We start from the raw sequence: 21,220 nt of genomic DNA on the forward strand, positions 1-21,220 counted from the left end.
CCCTGGAGATAGAAAACCTAGGAAAGAGATCAAGAGTCATAGACACAAGCATCACGATCCAAATACAAGAGACAGAAGAGAGAATCTCATGTACAGAAGATACCATGGAAAACATTGACACAACTGTCAAAGAAAATGCAAAATGCAAAAAGCTCCAAGCCCAAAATGTCCAGGAAATCCAGGACACGATGAGAAGACCAAACCTAAGAATAATAGGTATAGAAAAGAGTGAAGAATCCCAACTTAAAGGGCCAGTAAATATCTTCAACAAAATTATTGAGGAAAAGCTTCCTAAGCTAAAGAACAAGATGCCCATAAATATACACGAAGTCTACAGAACACCAAATAGACTAGACCAGAAAAGAAATACCTCCCGTCATATAATAATCAAAACATCAGATGCACAAAACAAAGAAAAAATACTAAAAGCAGTAAGAGGAAAAGGTCAAGTAACATATAAAGGCACATCTATAAGAATTGCAGCAGACTTCTTACCAGAGACTATAAAAGCCAGAAGAGCCTGGACTGACATCATACAGACCCTAAGAGAACACAAATGACAGTCCAGACTACTACCCAGCAAAATCCTCAATCACTATAGATGGTGAAACCAAGATATTCCATGACAAAACCAAATTTGCACAATATCTTCCCACAAACCCAGCACTTCAAAGGATAACTGATGGAAAATGCCAACATGAGGATGGAACTAAAACCTAGAAAAAGCAAGGAAGTAATCTTCCAACAACTCCAAAAGAAGATAGGTACACAAACATAATTCTACCTCTAATAATAAAAATAGCAGGAAGCAACAATCATTTTTCCTTAATATCTCTTCGTATCAATAGACTCAATTCACCAATAAAAAGACACAGACTATCAGACTAGATACACAAACAGGATCCAGAATTTTGCTGCATAAAGGAAACACACCTAAGTGACAAAGACAGACACTACCTCAAAGTAAAAGGATGGAAAACAATTTTCTAAGAAAATGGTCCCAAGAAACAACCTGGAGTAGCCATTCTAATATCAAATAAAATTGACTTTCAACCGAAAGTAACCCAAAAAGATAAGGAAGGACACTTCATACTCGTCAAAGGAAAAATCTACCAAGATTAACTCTTAATTCTGAACATCTATGCTCCAAATGCAAGGGCACCTACATACATAAAAGAAACTTTGCTAAAGCTCAAAACACACAATATATCTTACACAATAATAGTGGGGGATTTCAACACCCCATTCTCAGGAATGGACAGATCATGGAAACAGAAACTAAATCGAACACATTGAAATTAACAGAAGTTTAAAACCAAATGGATTTAACAGATATCTGTAGAACATTTCATCCTAAAACAAAAGAATATACCTTTTTCTCATCATCTCAAGGTACCTTCTCCAAAATAGACGATATAATTGGTCACAAAACAGCCCTCTACAGATACAAAAAGATTGAAATAATCCCTTGCATCCTATCAGGTCACCACGGAATAAGACTGGTCTTTAATAATGACAAAACCAATGGAAACCCACATGCATATGGAAACTAAACAACACTCTACTCAATGATGACTTGGTCAAGGAAGAAATAAAGAAAGAAATTAAAGACTTTTTAGAATTCAATGAAAATGAGGACACATCATACCAAAACTTGTGGGACTCCATGAAAGCAGTGCAAGGAGGAAAACTCATAGCTCTAAGTGCCTACAAAAAGAAACTGAAGACAGCATACACTACAAATTTTACAGCACAACTAAAAGCTCTAGAACAAAAAGAAGTAAATATACCCAAGAGGAGTAGACAGCAGGAAATAATCAAACTCATGGCTGAAATCAACCAAATAGAAACAGAAAACACAATACAAAATAACACAAAATAAGGAGCTGGTTCTTTTAGAAAATCAACAAGATAGATAAATCCTTAGCCAGATTAACCAGAGAGCACAGAGACAGTATTGAAATTAATCAAATCAGAACTGAAAAGGGAGACATAAAAACAGAAACTGAGGAAATTCAAAAAATCATCAGATCCTACTACAAAGGCCTATACTCTACAGAATGGAAAACCTGGATGAAGTAGACAATTTCCTAGACAGATACCAGGTACCAAAGTTAAATCAAAAGCAAATAAACCATCTAAACAGTCCCATAACCCCTAAGGAAATAGCAGCACTAATTAAAAGTCTGCCCACCAAAAAAAGCCCAGGTCCAGATAGTTTTAGTGCCTAATTCAATCAGACCTTCAAGGAAGACCTAGTACCAATTCTCTTCAAACTAATCCACAAAATAGACACGGAAGGAACACGATCCAACTCCTTTTGTGAAGCTACAACTACACTCATACCCAAACCTCACAAAGACACAACTAAGAAAGAAAAGTTCAGACCAAGCTCCCTTATGAACATCGATGAAAAAATACTCAATAAAATTCTAGCAAACCAAACCCAAGAACACATCAAAACAATCATCCATCATGATCAAGTAGGTTTTATCCCAGGAATGCAGGGATGGTTCAATATTCAGAAATCCATCAATGTAATCCACTATATAAACAAACTCAAAGGAAAAAAACCCACATGATCATCTCACTAGATGCTGAGAAAGCATTTGACAAAATTCAATTCCCCTTCATGATAAAAGTCTTGGGAAGATCAGGAATTCAAGGCCCATACCTGAATATAGTAAAAGCAATATACCAGTAGCCAACATCAAACTAAATGGAGAGAAACTTGAAGCAATCTCACTAAGATCAGGGACTAGACAAGGCTGCCCATTCTCTCCCTACCTATTTAATATAGTACTGGAAGTCCTAGACAGAGCAATTAGACAACATAAAGAAGTCAAAAGGATACAAATAAGAAAAGAAGAAGTGAAAATATCATTATTTGCAGATGATATGATAGTATACTTAAGTGACCCCCAAACTTCCACCAGAGAATTTCTAAACCTGATAAACAACTTCAGCAAAGTGGCTGGTTATAAAATCAACTCAAACAAATCAGTAGCCTTCCTCTACATGAAAGATAAACAGACTGAAAAAAAAATTAGGGAAATGATACCCTTCAAAATAGTCTCACATAATATAAAAATACCTTGGTGTGAGTCTAACCAAGCAAGTGAAAGACCTTTATGACAAGAACTTCAAGTCTCTGAAGAAAGAAATCTAAGAAGATCTCAGAAGATGGAAAGATCTCCCGTGCTCATGCATTGGCAGGATTAATATAATAAAAATGATTATCTTGCCAAAAGCAATCCACAGATTCAATGCAATCCCCATTAAAATCCTAACTCAATTCTTCACAGAGTTAGAAAAGGAAATTATCAAATTCATTTGGAATAACAAAAAATCCAGGATAGTGAAAACTATTTTCAACAATAAAAGAACTTCTGGAGGAATCACCATCCCTGACCTCAAGCTGTACTACAGAGCAATTGTGATAAAAACTGCACGGTATTGGTACAGAGTCAGGCAGGAAGATCAATGGAATAGAGTTGAAGACTCAGAAATGAACCCACACACCTATGGTCACTTGATCTTTGACAAAGGAGCTAAAACTGTCCAGTGGAAAAAGGACAGCATTTTCAACAAATGGTGCTGATTCAACTGGAGGACAATGTAGAAGAATGGAAATTGATCCATTCTTATCTCCTTGTACAAATCTCAAGTCTAAGTGGATAAAGGACCTCCACATAAAACCAGATACACTGAAACTAATAGAAGAGAAGTTGGGAAAGAACCTCGAATACTTGGGCACAGTGGAAAAATTCCTGAACAGAACACCAATGGCTTATACTCTAAGATCATGAATTGACAAATGGGATTTCATAAAATTACAAAGTTTCTGTAAGGCAAAGGACACTGTCAATAGGACAAAATGGCAACCAACAAGTTGGGAAAAGATCTTTACCAATCCTACATCTGATAGAGGGCTAATATCCAATGTATACAAAGAACTCAAGAAATTAGACTCCAGATAACCAAATAACCCTATTGAAAAATGGGATATAGAGCTTAACAAAGAATTCTCAACTGAGGAAACTCGAATGGCCGAGAAGCACCTAAAGCAATGTTCAGCATCCTTAGTCATCAGGAAATGAAAATCAAAACAACCCTGAGATTCCATCTCACACCAGTCAGAATGGCTAAGATTAAAAACTCAGGTGAGAGTAGATGCTGGCGAGGGTGTGGAGAAAGAGGAAAACTCCTCCGTTGTTGGTGGGACTGCAAGATGGTGCAACCACTTTGGAAATCAGTCTGGCGGTTCCTCAGAATATTGGACATAGCTTTACCTGAGGACCCAGCTACACCACTCCTGGGCATATACCCAGAAGATGCTCTAACACATAACAAGGACATATGCTCCACTATGTTCACAGCAGCCTTATTCATAATAGCCAGAAGCTGGAAAGAACCCAAATGTCCTTCAACTGAGGAATGGATACAAAAAAATGTGGTACATTTACACAATGGAGTATTACTCAGCTATTAAAAGCAATGAATTCGAGAAATTCCTAGGTAAATGGATGGAACTAGAAAATGTCATCCTGAGTGAGGTAAGCCAATTACAAAAGAACACACATGGTATTTACTCACTGATTATTTGATATTAGCCCAGAACCTTGAAATATCCAAGATTCAACTCATAGACCGCATGAAACTCATGAAGAAGGAAGGCCAAGTGGGGGTGGTTCGGTCCTTCTTAGAAAAAGTAACAAAATACTCAAGGGAGCAAATATGGAGACAAAGTGAGGACAGGAACTGAAGGAGGGGCCGTCTGGAGACCATTCCACCTGGGTATCCATCCCATGTGTAGTCACTAAAGGTAGATGCTGAGGTGGAAGTCAGGAAGTGCATGCTGACAAGAGCCTGATATAGCTGTCTCCTTAGAGGTCTGCAAGAGTCTGATATATTCAGAGGCAGATGCTCACAGCTAACCATTGAACTGATCATGGAGTTCCCAGTGGAGGAGTTAGAGTGAAGACTGTAGGAGCTGAGAGGATTTGTGGCCCCATGAGGAGAGCAACAATACCAACCAACCAGAGTTCCCAGGGTCTAAACCAGCCTGGAAGCACTTAGGGAGGGATCCATGGCTCCAGCTGTATATGTAAGGGAGGATGGCCCTGTTGGGCATAAGTGAGAGATGAAATCCTTGGCCTCATGAAGGCTGGATGCCCCAGTGGGTGGGAATTTGAGGGTGGGTAGGTGGAAGTGTGGGGGTATGTAGGGGCACATCTGCAGAGAAGCAGGAGGACGGGTGATGGGATAGGGAGTTCTTGGGGGGGGGAAGAAATGGGATAAGGAGATAACATATGAAATGTAAATAAAACATCCAATAAAAACAAAAAGAAAAAGAAAAAAGAGAAGAAGAAAGAATGAAAGGAAGAAAGGAAGGAAGGAATAAAGGAAGGAAGGAAGGAAGGAAGGAATAAATTTACAGTTAAATAGCAATAATTTCATCCTTAACCCTAAGTAAATACTGGTGAAATCCTGCAAATGAGACAAGACAAAAAACAAACAAACAAACAAAACAAAACAAAACAAAACAAAACCTATTTGGGGGCACTTGTCAAGATTATTCTCTTCCTTAGGTGCATTTCTACTTAAACACTTTCTGGATAAGTATATGCCATTACTTGAAATGCTTCTGACATTCTGAGATAGAAAAGCATCTGTTTCTAATGTTTTTTTTTTTTCATTCTCTGCATACCCTAAGCTTTGGACAGTTGTTGACAATATAGTTCCCTATTTTGTTTTGCTTTGTTTTGTTTGTGGGCATAGCAGATACTTGTCTACATCTCATCAATTGAGAAATTGTTATTACTTTAAATTGGCCTATAATTTTCTGCCCTATGTGATAGCAAAATATGTCTCTGGGGATTTCGTCTTTACAAGTCAGAGTGGCTAAGTTGAATAAAACAAATGGCAGCTCACACTGACACAAATGATGGAAAGAGGAACACTCATTCATCCATTGTAGGTGAGAGTGAAAACTTATACAGTCACAACGAAAATTAGTCTAGTGGTTCCTCAGGAAATTGGGAATAGATCTATCTCAATCTCATTATAGCATTCTTGGGCATATACCCAAAGAACTCTATATCCTACTACTGCTTAGCCATAGCTTAAATGTTTGGAAATGAATTTTTTGATACTTCTAGGTCCTGAACAACCTGACTACTTAATTTCTTAAAATTTTGTCTCCTATGAGAAAAGGTGATATATTTATGACTGTTGAAGTGGCTATGACTGATCCAACCTGGAGTGGAATGAAAAGGGTTGGATCCCCCTTTTATAATCTAGGATCTATGTAAAAATATATTTTTCTTTTTTATTACATAGTTTTCCCTGGGCAGAATATTACTTAGACTCATAAAAGGGATATCTCCATTTAGAAAACACCAAGAGTGCCACATTTTGTCAAACCATTAATTAATACATATAATCTCAGGGGCCCTGTAATAATTGCTATTACCCAGATGATTTAAACCACAAGACAATATATCAGCCATTAGAATAAGGTGATGTGGTAGGACAAAGCTTTTGGATAGTAGACAATTTTTAGCACCATGTAAGTCTTCTATAATGTGAATTTGGGATGTTCTTAGTCACAGTGAATTTTGTCAATCACTAGGTTAACAGTCTAGTTAGTTCTTATCCCAATATACAATGGGAACTACGGCTATAAGCATAATCCAACAATCCTGGATAATTTATGGCTGGCGATGGTTAAAATTCAAGATGGAATATGGGTTGCTAGTCTGTATCATGCTATCTACCATCTTCTCTGTATGTGTTCTAGGACTGAGGTTCTGGGTTTGGATCATAACTCACATCCATAGGTAAAAACACAAGAAGCAGGAGAAGGTAGATGTACACGAAATAGAATGGATCAGACCTAATAATACTTTAATTTTTATGACTCCATAGTCTGGAGGATAGTCAATTTGGCACTGCCATCCATGCCTTTTGCTCTCTTGATCAGAGTGTCATGAAACTATGGTGTAATGCCAGCTACGATTATGGCCATAGAAGGGTCCTTTGAAAATTGGTTCTAATGTCCCTTTGTTTAAAAACTTGACCCTGATATTATGACTGGTCTTGGACAGGGTAGACTGGTGGTGGACATAGAGTTTGACTGTGTCTCTTGCATAGTTGAAGGAATAGCCTTTATGCAGGAATAGAAGACCTGAATTGACTTCAGAAAGGAATGTATAGGAAGTTTTGCCAACTGCATGTCTCTGAGCTGACAGAGCAATGGGGAAGGTTTTCAGAACATAAATTTATAAGGACTAAATCCTTCCCTATATGGGTTGGCAGTAGGTCAAAAGCAAAGGAAGGTTTATCTACCATTTACTGGACTCTTTAATAAGAGTTTTGTTTTGTCTAGAATTCTGAGGATTGTATTCACAATGAGGTCTTTAATCTATGCCTAAACCATTAGCTATTACCTGAGAGGTTTGGGCTATGAAAGCCAGGTCATTGTTGAGCCCTTCTGATACAGAAAGCTCAAATAAGGTGACCAGTTCTTGAGAAGCGTTTCAGCTGCTATTTGAAAAGTTTCTGTCCACATGGAAAATGCTTCTATGCATGTGGAAAATGTGTCTATAAAAATTAGCAAATATCTTATCCTTCCCTAGCAACTGAATCTCAGTGAAGTCATTTTTTTCTGAATTCTCTGTGGTATTGACCTTTCACTCAAACTCTCACCAGAGTAAGGGATCTCTGTTATGGATTCACTTGTTCACAAACCTGGCACCTAGGTGAGGTATATCATGTCAGGCTGTCCAATCTAGTTATGGTATACCTTCTTCTGAGCAACTCAGAACGTTTTGTAGATCCCAGTTGAGTAGGCCAATTACAAGAGTCATACAAATTGTTTGTTGGATAATGACCTTAGTCTCTAGTGTTGTCCATCATCCCATGGGCTTGTGCTGTCCATTTACTCCAGCAATATCAAATCATGGTATACCATAATAGTATCAATAGGTGCCACTTGCCTTAGGTCCATTTCACCAATAGCCAGGTCAACAGCTCAGTTACACATGGCAAGGGAGTCATTCTTTTTGATATTCTGGGCAGTGGAGGATAACAATTTATGGGAAGCCGAACAACCTTGGAGGACCAAAATTATGTTTTTGGTATTGGTTTTTTGTTGTTGTTGTTACTCCCTCTCCCCCCCCCCATGATAAGAAGTTCTCTTTTTTAGTAAACCATAATTTGGACACACTGAGTAGTAAAAGCCTATCCATGTAATTGGTCACTGACCTTTTCCCAATCTAAAAACCTTGATTATTTACCATTGGTTGAGGTACCTATATTCAGCCCAAATTCTTTCAGTTAAAGTAACTAATGCAGATCTACCAACCTGGTTTCATCTTTTCATCTCTTGACTGACGTGAATGAGCAAGTGTGAGTCATCACCAGGGAAGAGATTACCAAGCTTGATGGCAGTGGGTTTCTAAAACCACACTATTGGTTAGTCCAGGAGTAGGGTCTGGTACTGGATCATGCTGGCATTAAACTGGCATCTTATGGCATCATAGCTTTTTTGTTTTCTGGAACCCAGTTTTGTGGACAGATATGTTACAAGGCATTTTAATGGCCCTAAAGTTTGAGTCATAACTTCTTTTGTAATGTTGATTTTTATGGAAAATATGTGAAAATATTTTAAAATATCTGGAACTACTAGAACAGTAACCAAAGTCAGAACTGTTCTTAAAGCTTCAAATGTGCTTTGTTTATTCCCAGTCCAGATTAGGAGATATATGTATGTTTTGACCTAGTGTATAGAGAGAGGCTTTGCTATTCCTGGAAAACTTGGTATCCAGAGGCGGGAATAATCAACTGTCTGTCCTTAGCATTGGTTTATGATGGACAGCAGAAATCCCACTCTGAGATAGGCTCCTTTTTCCTCCCTCTCATGTAGTAGTCAAAATCTATATCCTCTGATGTATAAATTCAGACTTAGCTGACATGTGGTTGCCAACACTCTGTAACCCTTTCAATGTTCCTTTAATGGCCATTATATAAAATTTATTTTAGTTTTAGAGGTTAGGAGGGGATCATTTATATTTTATAATAGTATGGTTCTGGGAAATCTATGATGTAAGGTCAGAAGGTCAGAATTTAGTGTCTCATTAAACAGAGTTGGAGGATTTTAAAATCTTTTGGGCAACAAGATCCGGGTAAGTTACCTACTATATGACTTCTGTGTTTGTCCATTTAAAAGCAAAGATGGGTTGACTCAACTCTGCCAAAGGTAGACTGCACAATGTGTAGCATAGGATCAAGACAGTCTATACATGATTTACTTGGAGAATCAGACTCACTGGAATCTAAGTTCTAAGTTTCTTTATAGACAGGAGAGGTTTATGACTGGGTGATTGTTATGGCACAAAGATGCCTATCTGTCCAGAACAGGTAATATAGACTGAAATTTGTAGTTTTGTTTCCAAGATCATTGGGTATTATTTAATCTGGATTTGGGTGGCTCAATGGGTTATTTGAACAATTATAAGAACTACTTGTCATGTCTCTTCTGAGTGGTTGATTTCTGAGACATAGTCCAACCATATCCTTTGATTTGGGGGAGGGCATTTATCTTGTAGCTTTATGGCATTATGGGATAAGGGTTGCAGTATGGCTATGATGTTCATCTCAGTACAAAATACATTAGGTACATCTACAAGATTTCTCCAATCTCAATAATTGTAACATTTTCCAAAGTCAGTAATGTTCCTTGTGAATCTCAAAACACCCTTAAATATGAATAACTGTAAAATTAACTGTTTATTTATATATTTCCTATACACTATAATTCAGAGTAACCATTCTCATTACAAAAGGAGAAATAGAATGAAAACATTGAAAGAGAAACATTGAAAGAAAATTCAAGACAACAAGAGGTCAAATACCTTAGCCTTCAGCTATATTTCTATATCTGAAATATTTCACTGGCATTTTTTGAAGTTCATGAGGCTTGGATATTTCCACTGCTACATACCTGCTACTTGCAGAAAATATGGCCTCTCTGGGCTGGCTTCACACTGTAGCTAGAGGTTTCCTATCTCATGGTCATGGCATGTCCAGTGTCCTAGAGTCTCTACTGTAACTATTGTTTTATCTTCAGAGCTTCCTGTCCACCATAAAAGAATGCAATCCTGACACTCATTGATTGAATTTATTGACTTTCTTGAACCTTGGTGTAATCTTCCACTGTCCAAAATTGACATTTTTGCATGCTAGCAACGTCAGCCTCAAGTGGTTGATGTAGTGGCCTGTTGGGTTGTAGTGTGGGTTCTGCATCTGTTCCCCCAAGGGGCTAGGGCCATGGCTCAGAGAGGCAGAGGTGGGGGAATTTGACTATGTTCACTCCATGCCTTCACTGGGTGGATATAGGGCTATGTGAAGCCATGGGACACTCTTCGGGATGGAAGAATGAAGTCTGAGGTCCCAAGTGGAGCCAGAGCTCTTGGGTTGGTGGTCCCTGGATCAATAGGAGACCAGAACCGGTTGGTTCTCACATCCTTGGGCTATCAGGCACAGCTGGGAGGCTGTGGAATGGCCAATCGGAGTCAGGGCTTATGGGCTAGGTTTGCCCTCAACTGAAGAGAAGAGGGAGAGAATGAGGTCTAGCTGCCTCTCGCAGGGATGAAAGTCTTTATAGCTGCAACTTGCTAGGCTGGGTCATGGCTGGCTTGGCTTGCTTGCTTTGGTGGCTGGGCCTCCATGGCTGAGAAGGTAGAGAAGTCATCAGTGGGAGATTAGATGGTGGCTTGGTATTTGAAAATCTTCTCTACTGTTCCCCATAGTGGATCTCAAAGATGAAAAATAGGCTATGGCCTTAAGATATCTATTGTCATAGTGGAAAATGGCGGGCCTGAGGTTAAATACTCTGTGCTGGAGGAAGGTCTGGAAAGGAATGTTTAATTGGTTACGCCCTTTGGCCTTTAGGTTTTTACTTTCTGGCATCTTTCCTACTAAAACTCTGCGAAGTGTGTGGTTTTCCTTAGTTGGTCAGACACTGTACTTCAGATTCAGATAGTGGTGTGAGATCTACTTCAACATCTAATATTCATGCATAAATGAGCATATCAAATCTAATATTCCTACCTCTTCAGATTTTATGGATAGGGAGCCACAGCATTGTGAAATATTTTTTATTTTTTAAAAAAATTTTGAGTATGATCCATTATTTATACTTTATTCTTTTGTGTGTAAAGATTGTAGTTTTTAAAACTACTCTTTTTTATTGGATATTTTCTTTTCTTAAATTTCTAATGTTATCTCCTTTCCAGGTCCCTCCTAGAAATACTCTGTCAATTCCCCTCCCCTTTCTTCTATGACCTTGTTCCCCCACCCAACCACACACTCATGCCTTCCCAGCCTCAAACTCCCCTATACCGGGGCACTGAGCCTACACAAGATCAAGGGCCTCTACTCCCATTGATGCCCAACAAGGCTGTCCTCTGCTACATATGCAGCTGGAGCCATGGGTCCCTCCATGTATACTCCTTGGTTGGTGATTTAATCCCTGGGAGCTCTGGGGGGTCTGGTTGTGTTGATATTATTGTTCTTCCTATGGGATGGTAAACCCCTTCAGGTCCTTCAGGTCTTTCTCTAACTCCTCCATTGGGGACCAGTGCTCTGAGACCTCATAAAATTGCAAAAGTTCTGTAAGGCAAAGGACACAATCAATAGGACAAACTGGCAACCAAATGATTGGGAAAATATCTTTACCAATCCTATAACTGATAGAGGGCTAATATCCAATATATACAAAGAACTCAAGAAGTTAGACTCCAGATAATCAAATATTAATATTTGAAAATTTATATTAAAATTTAATGATTAATATTAAAAATAAGATATATACCTAAACAAAGAATTCTCAACTGAGGAATACAGAATGGCCGAGAAGCACCTAAAGAAATGTTCAATATACTTAGTCATCAGGGGATTGCAAATCAAAACAACTCTGAGATTCCACCTCAGATTAGTCAGAATGGCTATGATCAAAACCTCAGGTGACAGCAGATGCTGGTAAGGATGTGGAGAAAGAACATTCCTCCATTGTTGGTGGGATTGCAATCTGGTACAACAACTCTGGAAATCAGTCTGGTGGTTCCACAGAAAATTGGACATAGTACTTACTACCTGAGGACTGAGCTATGACACTCCTGGGCATACATCCAAAAGATTCTCCAACACATATCAAGGACACATGCTCCACTATGTTTAAAGCAGTCTTATTTATAATAGCCAGAAACTGGAAAGAATTCAGATGTCCTTCAACAGAGGAATGGATACAGAAAATGTGGCACATTCACACACTTACTCAGCTATAAAAAATAATGAATTCATGAAATTCTTATGCAAAAGGATGTAACTATAAAACATTATCCTGAGTGAGGTAACCCAATCACAAAAGAACACACATGACAAGCACTCACTAATAAGTGGATATTAGTCCAAAAGCTTGGAATACCCAAGTACAAGTTACAGACCACATGAAGTTCAACAGGAAGGAAGACCAAAGTGTGAGTGCTTTGGTCCTTCTTAGAAGGGAAAACAAAATACTCACAGCAGCAAATTTGGAGACAAAGTGTGAAGCAGAGAACCATCCAAAGACTGTCTCACCTGGGAATCCATCCCATGTACAGTCACCAAACCCAGACACTATTATGGATGCCAAGAAATACATGCTGACAGGAGCTTGATATTCCTGTCTCCTGAGAGGCTCTGCTAGAGCATGACAAATACAGAAGCAGATGCTTGCAGTCAACCATTGGACATAATTTTCCTTTTGACATATATTTTTTTAAGTCTGTTAAAACTCAGAAAAGAAATTTAAAGACTTAAACATACTTTTTACAAGTATATGAAACTCAAGTGTCATTTGAATATGAATGGAAGTTTAAATACCATGTGTTGCTGCTGGTCTCCCTGTTATAATAGTTAATAGTCCTTTTTTCAATGCTTAGGGATAAAATTTAATGGAGGGGGGTTAAAGACCATGATTGTCATTTTATTCTTTTAGTGTCTTTTATAGCTTAGCATCTCATTTTGAAGAGGGGGGTGGGCGGAGGGAGAGGAGAGACATAGAGAGAGATTTATGAGATTTACTATCTGCTGGGTGTGAAATGTTAAAACCACACAGGATACTGCCCTGAGCTCCCTGCAGGTGCAGACACATACTTGAGATGAAGGACATTATTCCGGTGCTTCAGCACATCATCATTCTAACACTTTTAGGTGATTCAGGTGACACATTTTCTGTTACTGTAGCCTGTGTTTATTCCTGAATTTTAATTAGGCCTGTTTTTACCAGTTTCTGGAAATGATCACCTAGCTAAATTCCCTCCAGGAATTTTGTCCAATTAATGGCTGTGTTCTCAGAGCCTTTGTACTCAGGAGGATTTCCACATTCACGATAAAAGAGAACAAGACCAGTAAATTTTTACAGACAAGACTTGTATTTTTAGTCATGATAGAATGAATATCTGTAAGTCTTTGATCTGGAAGGCTTCATTCTCATATTTTTTTTAATTCATTTTCATTTTTGAATGACGGACCATGCTGTGGTAAGTTTTCTTTGATCATGGATGTTACCCTGACCTTCCAGTCTTATTTATAGTGAAATTTCCCAGCAATTCCTTGCTTCAATCAGTTTGAAAAGTTTAGGAAGGAAAAGGAATTCCAGTTACAAGTACTGAATGTTTGAGAAAAATGCGTGCTTTTCACCTGAGAAACAGTAATTTCATTAAGAAAATGTGTGACGAAGCATACATTACTTGAAGATAAAAACAATCACAGAAAAATCTTGCTATTTTACAGAAGATTCATTTCAAGTGTGACTGCAACATTCTGACGTTGGTAGACTAAACTGTCAAACATAAAATAAAAAAAAACCTGATCATTGTATCTCAATACCACCTAACTAATATATTGTACTTTCAACATCTTTTCATGTGTTCAATATTTAAGATTTGTGCACAACTCTATGTAAACAAATTTGAAAAAAGCATATAAGGATTATAACACATTATATAACATGTAACATATTGATATTATATTTTACATTTATTCTATATTTAATAATAGTAATATTTTGTGCGTGCCTTGCATATATAGGAGATGCTTATGTATCTAGTGAAAGAGACCTTGCAAACTCTTGAAAATATTTTAAAAGAGTTATTTTTTAATCGGTTTACCGAAACTATAATATAATTATATTATTTCTCTCTTTTTTTCCTTTCTCCATTTCCTCCCAAATCTCTCTCCTCTTGTTCAAACTTTCTATCTACTTTTTATTAATTGATGTTACATCTCAGTGTATATATGCTTATTTATTCATAGATAGATGTGTATGGATGTTTTCACTGCATGGACATGTGCATACAACCTGCATAAAGTGCTTTAGAGAAGACTAGAAGAGAGTGCTAGATCTCCTAGAGCTGGGGTTATTGATAGCTGTGAACCACCATGCTGGTGCTCGGATCTGAATTCAGTTCTGCATAATGCATGAGCTACTACCTATCTCTTTTCTTTACTAGTGTTTGTGATGAATTTTCTGTGACTGAATTTTGAAGACTTTCCTCGGTATGTTTTGATGTTTTCATTTTACTAGAAATATATTTTTAATAAATTGATATTATATATAGTTCATTTTTTAAAAAGATAAATTATGCTTAATATATCAAGAATATGGAATAATTCTAAAAAAAAAATGACTTACCTGGAAAATAGAATATTCATTCTTGTTAAACATGACTTTGTAAATTCCAGTTAAACATTGCATGTTTTCAAATGAAAACAAAGACTAAAATCTTTTAATAGTTTAAAATTAAAATAGTAAAATGAGGTATATTCATAAAACTATTTTTAAATATAAAATAAATTTATCACAACCATTAAATGGTCAGCCTTAAAAATGAGTTAAATCCTGTGTTCATATCTCACAGAATTGTAAAATTTACAATTAGAGATAGAAAATTTTCTGGTTATTAAGGTGTCTCTATTTCATTATAAGAAATGATAGCATATTATATGCCTCCCATAGGACTCTTTCCTATGGTTTTATAATGAACTTCGCATGTATATCCAAAAAGGGATATGTGCCTTGTGTAATCAGTTTTCTTCATCATTTCTTGATACAAATGATGTTAACTCAGGACTCTTAAATGTTTTTAAGTATTTTAATTGTTTGAAAAAAGAAATGATATTAAATGAATGTGTATTTGTATACCAGTCCTAAAAAGTCCAAACATGAATATTCAGCTTCAGAATACACATGCAATACCTCAGAATGCAATAAACTAATTTACATATTTGACAGGAAGTACAATAGCACCAGCTTATTTTTTTGTTTGTTTGATTTTTAATTTTTTTAAACTTCTTTCTTAAGCTAATGGCCTTTCTTTTTTTTTCTTCTTTACTGGATATCTTATGCACATTTCAGATGTTAGTCCCTTCCCCCTTATCGTTAAAATGGCTATTTAATATTGAAAAACATAAGCTCTAATATTTAAATTCTATTAATGCTTACTAGTTTTTAAAGGACTTAGTAGAAATTTTAAATTTGTTGTCTAGTACCAAATATTCATCCCTGAAAAGCAACACCTAGAATTATATAGAATTAACAAAGTTATTCAGGAATATTTTGTATATACATAAATATTTAAGCATACAATAACAACTAGGAAAAAGATGTCATGGATTCCAATAAGAGCAAGGTAGCACTTATGGGAGGACATGGAGGGAAAAAAGGTAAGGGAGAAATGTAAGCATAATCTTAAAACAAAAATAAAAATAAGCAAATGATCAACAACCACAAACTGAACAGAAACCCAATGAGGTCATGTAAGTGCCTTAATTTTACATATTTTTTCCCTTAAAATGAGCTCCTTTCACTTCTGTGGCTTCAGTTTTATTTATTCTTCCAATTAATTTTTAATTAAAATATTATTACACCATTCCTCCTTTTCTTTTCCCCCCTCTTGCTACTTCTATGAGCTCTCCCTTCACCTCATAGCATATTACCGTACTATCAAAATGATGTCCTCTTTTTTTTGATTATTTTTGTTACATGTATAAATGTGCACATTATATAACTACAACTGAAAAGCTCGCATATTTTGTTTGTTTCTTTGATTCTGTGTACCTGGTCTCAGGACTGACTTCTTTGTACAGGATAACTAATGAGGAGACTCATGTTTTAGAGTAACAAATTGCCCTGTTCTCAATAATAATTAGTTTCTGTGATGTCATTTTAATATCTCTTTTTATAATTTTATTCATATAACACCTTTTCAATTTTTTTATATTAGTTTATTGGTTCTTCATTTTTTTTTCTGGACTCCATCTTGTGTTTCTTCTCTAATAACTTTTCATATCTTGCTAATTTGGGGTTTAATATGTGATTTTGCTTTTCATTCCTTGATATAAAAAACTTTATTCAAAATGTTTACTATTTTCATCTGAAATTAATATTAATTAATATTAATCTTTATGAACAGTTATTTGCAGGCTACAATAATTGTCATACTATACCCCATTGACTTGATACATATTTATTAATAGAGATTATCTTTTTATTGCTTATTTTAATTATTTACATTCCAAATGTTGTCCCCCTTCCTGGTTTCACCTCCTCAAGCCCCTTATCCCATTCCACCTCCCCACTGCCTCTATGAGGGTGCTCCCCAACCCAACAGCCCACTTCAGCCTCATCACCCTAGCATCCCCCTATGCTGGGCCATTGAGCCTCTACAGGACCAAGGGCCCTCCCTTGCGTTGATGCCAGAGAAGACAATTTTCTGCTACATATGAAGTTGGAGCCATGAATCCCTCCATAGGTACTCTTTGGTTGGTGGTTTAGTCCCTGGGAACTCTGAGGGGTACGGCTAGTTGATATAGTTGTTCTTCCTATGGGTTGCAGTACCCTTCAGCCCCTTCAGTCTTCCCCCTAACTCTTCTGTTGGGGTCCCCGTGGGAAGTCCTTTGGTTGGCTGTGAGCATCTGCCTTTGTATTGGTCAGACTCTGGAAGAGCCTCTGTCAGCAAGCATTTCTTGACTTCAGCAATAGTGTCTGGGTTTGGTTCTGCAGATGGAATGGATCCCTAGGTGAGACAGTCTCTGGATGGCCTGCCCTTCAGTCTCTCCTCTGTCCTTTGTTTATACATTACCTTTAGACAGGAACCATTTTGGATTAAAATTTTTGATATGTGTGATTTGTTATGTTTTTTAAGTTTTCTTTGATTTCTTCTTTAATATATTTTAAAGATGCAATTTGCAGGTATTCATGATTATTTCCTTTTTATATATAATTGAATTATAGTTCATTTTGAAGTTGAAAAAAAGGAATTTTGGATTATTTGTTTTGTCCTTTAACATATTAAGACTTATATGTGATATGCTCATTGCTTCACTCCATATAATATTCTTCAGGACTAGAAGTGCTTGTGCCAAATTTAGTTGGCAAGAATATGCCCATTAGTTATATTTAATGAAAGACTTGATAATCTTATTGCTGGAGAATACTTGGTACACACTTCTCTTGATACTTGTTGAAGTAAATTTTCCATATATTTATGTTAGATCTGTTTGGTACATATTGTTCTCTCCTATGATTTTGAAAATTGATTTTCAATATGAAAATTGAAGGCTAAATATTAAAATCTTTTAATTTTTTCTATTATGTTTATTTAAAATATATCAGTTTGCTTTTATATTGAGATACTCTGAGGCTTTTACTTGCCTCTTGTCTATTTAATGGCTTCTTTGTTCAATTCTTCTTAGACTATCTTTGGGTGTTCCTAATTGATACATATAGTTTATCTGGGAAAGGAAAATATCACATATTAATCAACTTAATAGTTATTAAGGTAATAGGCTTATGAGACAGTTATTATTATGGAAAATAGCTATAAGTGCTTATCAACATACCATAAAATTAGACAGACAAGCACTAATATGTTTATTACAAACTAAGCATGTTTAAAAATATTATTCAAACCAAGAAAACATGATTTATATTACATGTGGGGAAAATTTAAAAAAGGCCGCCACAGCGGCGCAAGCCCGCCGAATGTGGGGAAAATTTAAAAAAGGCCGCCACAGCGGCGCAAGCCCGCCGCCGTGGCGGGTCCCCACATCAGGGAGGGAGATCCTACGGTTCCAGCGGCCTGAGGGCCTTGGCGGCGGCAGGCCCCAGTAACACGAGGAAGTCCTTGGTTCCAAAAAGGTTTATTGACATGACGGATAATAGATGGATCTAGGCGTATCCCCCAAAAACTCAGGGCCGTCCCGAGTTATATAGGGAGGGAGAAAGGGGGAGGATTAGGGGAGGATCTGGGGGGAGGAATGTTTAATTTGCTCTGCCCTCTGGCCTTCATTAGTATGTAAATCTCTAAGGCCTGAGGCCTATCGCCTGGGTGACTCTATGGAGATCTGTGACTGTTTTTCAGGATCTTAGGTGATGGGAGGGACCGAACTCCTGCCGGTTCTCATGAGGAATTCCACAGAGAATCTCGGGGTTCTAAGTACCTGCTCAACCATGACCCAGGATACCCTTATGCAGTCCCACAATTACACACACGGCCAATTTTAAAAAACAAAGAGTTTTAAGGTAAATGTTAGTAATCTTTCAGTTATTTTAAGTCATTCTCTGTCCTATTTTTTTTTTTCAGAAAACTTTCATTTTAGAACTATGGCCAATTCCACCCTAGTGACTGAGTTCCTCCTGGAGGTTTTTGCTGAGACATGGGAGCTCAGGATCCTACTCAGTGTGCTGTTCTTGCTGGTGTACCTGGGCAGCTTATTAGGGAATCTTATCATCATCATTGTTACTACAGTTGACCAGACCCTGAAGAAGACACCTATGTATTTCTTCCTCAGAAATCTGTCCATCTTAGACATGTGTTACATTTCCATCACTGTCCCCAGTACCTGTGTTAACTCTCTCACTGGCCACAGGAATATTTCTGTGGCTGGGTGTGCAGTACAGATCTTTTTGTTCTTATTTTGTGCATGTGTAGAGATTCTGTTTCTCACCATCATGGCCCAGGACCGCTATGTGGCCATCTGCAAGCCTCTTCTCTACCATGTGATCATGAACCACCAGTTCTGTGTTCAGATGACACTAGCTTCCCTACTTAGCTCATTTATCCTTGCAAGTGTGCACACTTTCAAAACTTTTCAGCTGTCCTTCTGTCACTCTAACTTAGTCCCACAGTTCTTCTGTGATCTGCCTGCTTTGCTGAAGCTTTCTTGCTCTGACACCTTTAACAACAAACTCTTAATACTTCTGTCTGACATTGGACTCAGTGGTAGTTGCTTTGTCTTTATTGCCATATCATATACTCGCATATTATCAACTGTATTGAAGATTCCCATCAAAGGAGAGAGAGGGAAAGCCTTTTCTACCTGTGTCCCTCACATTATTGTGGTGTCTGTCTTTCTTAGTTCTGCTGCCTATGTGTATCTAAGACCTCCAGTAGAATCATTTGAAGTAGTTCAGGAAATGATTATTTCTGTATTTTATACTATGGTTCCACCATTCTTAAACCCTATCATCTATAGTCTTAGAAACAAACAGATAAAGGAGGCTGTGAGGAAATTTACACTGCAAGTTTTTCCCGTATTTGAATATAAAATGAACATTTATTTCTCTTGGTACTTCAGAGGAAAAGAACTGATAAAATAACAGAAAATTATATACAAATACACAAGCATGCATAAACACTTATACCACAACATTTTCTTCCCTTTAATAAATAGATTATAGTTACCCCTTTCTCTACTCCCACAAACAGGAGAAAGGCCTGGAGTTCCAAAGGCTGGAAGCTTTGGCGATGGCAGGCCCCAATGACATGAGACAGTCCTTGGTTCCAAAAGGGTTTATTTTTATGGCAGATGGTAGATAGATCTGGATGTACCCCTGTGAAACTCAGGGCAGACCTGAGTTAAATAGAGAGGGAGAAAGGGGGGAGAGTCTGGGGAAGAATGCTTAATTTGCTCCAACCTCTGGTCTTCATTAGTATGTAAATCTCTCTAGGGCATAAGGCCTGCAGTCATGCCCTCTACCTGTGCACTTTGGGATGGGCTATAATGGCCTATGTGACTGAACAATGTAGGTCCATGGAAACTAGACTGCTTGTCAGAACCCTGGGTTCTGGAGACATGGCAGAACACCTGCTGTTTCTCCCTTGGAGTCTCAGGATTCCAAGCCCATGTGCAGCCAAGAACCAAGATACCCTTACGCAGATCTACATCTCCTCCCATTTACTTTTTTTAAAAAAGAGGGAGGGAGTCTGTGTCATCTCTGGTGAAAATTTTGGATGAGGAAGTCAAAAGAAAAGATTATGTAGGCCAGGAGGGGTTAGCACATTTAAGTCACAGGGTAAGGGGAGTTGAGCATGGGGGTTGAGAAGGCAAGGGATCATTGAATCAAATACAGGCGGTAAAGTTTAAAGATAATAACATCTGACTAATCTAGATAGACATTATGTTTTCCTTACTAACATGTAACTTTAGCTATTTGACATTGGCAAAAGAGTTCATCTGTAGGTGGAAGGTCTGGATCTTTATTCTGTCTCAGCATGTGTTTCTGTGTCTTTGCGAGTGTCTCTGGGTTTTGGCATGCATCTCTGGAGTTTGGTGGGTGTCTCTGGGTCTCAGCATGTCTCTGTAGTCTTCAGTCAGACAGTGTGGCTGGAAGAATGTAGTTTGGTGACTCAGGCAGGTTTCAGAGGTGACATTGTCTCCATTGGACTTGTGGGAGCACCTGTAGGATAATCACAACAGGAAAGCAGGGGGATGTCTGCAAAGGGTGTGTAGTAAGCAATAGACTACTTGGGAGCAAGCACGTCATGGTGTGTCATTGAGATCCTAGAAAAGCAAAGGTGTTTGAGGAAATTTAGTCTTAGAAGGCACCTTTGAGTCTGTTTTGGATGACTGAGGAAGAAAAACATCATGTTAATTATGTATTTGGGATAGGCAGCAACAGTTTGTCTGTAAATGGAAACTAGTTGCTAATTAAGATTTGAAAAATGGTGATTAGCATAGTTAATTTAACCTGTGGAAGTAGATTAAATGACTTTTGAACCTTGAAATAATCTTTAAAAGTTGAAAAAATGTTGGACATATATCACGAGTGTTAAAGAGAAAAGGAGGCATTTAACAAAAACAAGAAAATTTTTGGTTGAAAACTATGAAC

General features: G+C 37.5%; 1 protein-coding gene across 1 annotated transcript; it reads left to right on the forward strand.

The window, feature by feature from the left end:
- Positions 1-18,694: 18,694 nt before the first annotated feature.
- Positions 18,695-19,764, forward strand: LOC114627074 (olfactory receptor 14C36-like). The gene has a single exon (XM_028774751.1). It carries the CDS (start codon positions 18,713-18,715, stop codon positions 19,706-19,708), a length of 996 nt encoding a protein of 331 aa, XP_028630584.1. The 5' UTR covers positions 18,695-18,712; the 3' UTR covers positions 19,709-19,764.
- Positions 19,765-21,220: the final 1,456 nt, after the last annotated feature.

Source organism: Grammomys surdaster, unplaced genomic scaffold, assembly GCF_004785775.1.
Source record: "Grammomys surdaster isolate TR1022 unplaced genomic scaffold, NIH_TR_1.0 242, whole genome shotgun sequence".
NCBI lineage: Eukaryota > Metazoa > Chordata > Mammalia > Rodentia > Muridae > Grammomys > Grammomys surdaster.

Bases quoted from the DNA above. Each gene is read 5' to 3' on its own strand.
- LOC114627074 (XM_028774751.1), top strand. From the start codon at position 18,713: ATGGCCAATTCCACCCTAGTGACTGAGTTCCTCCTGGAGGTTTTTGCT.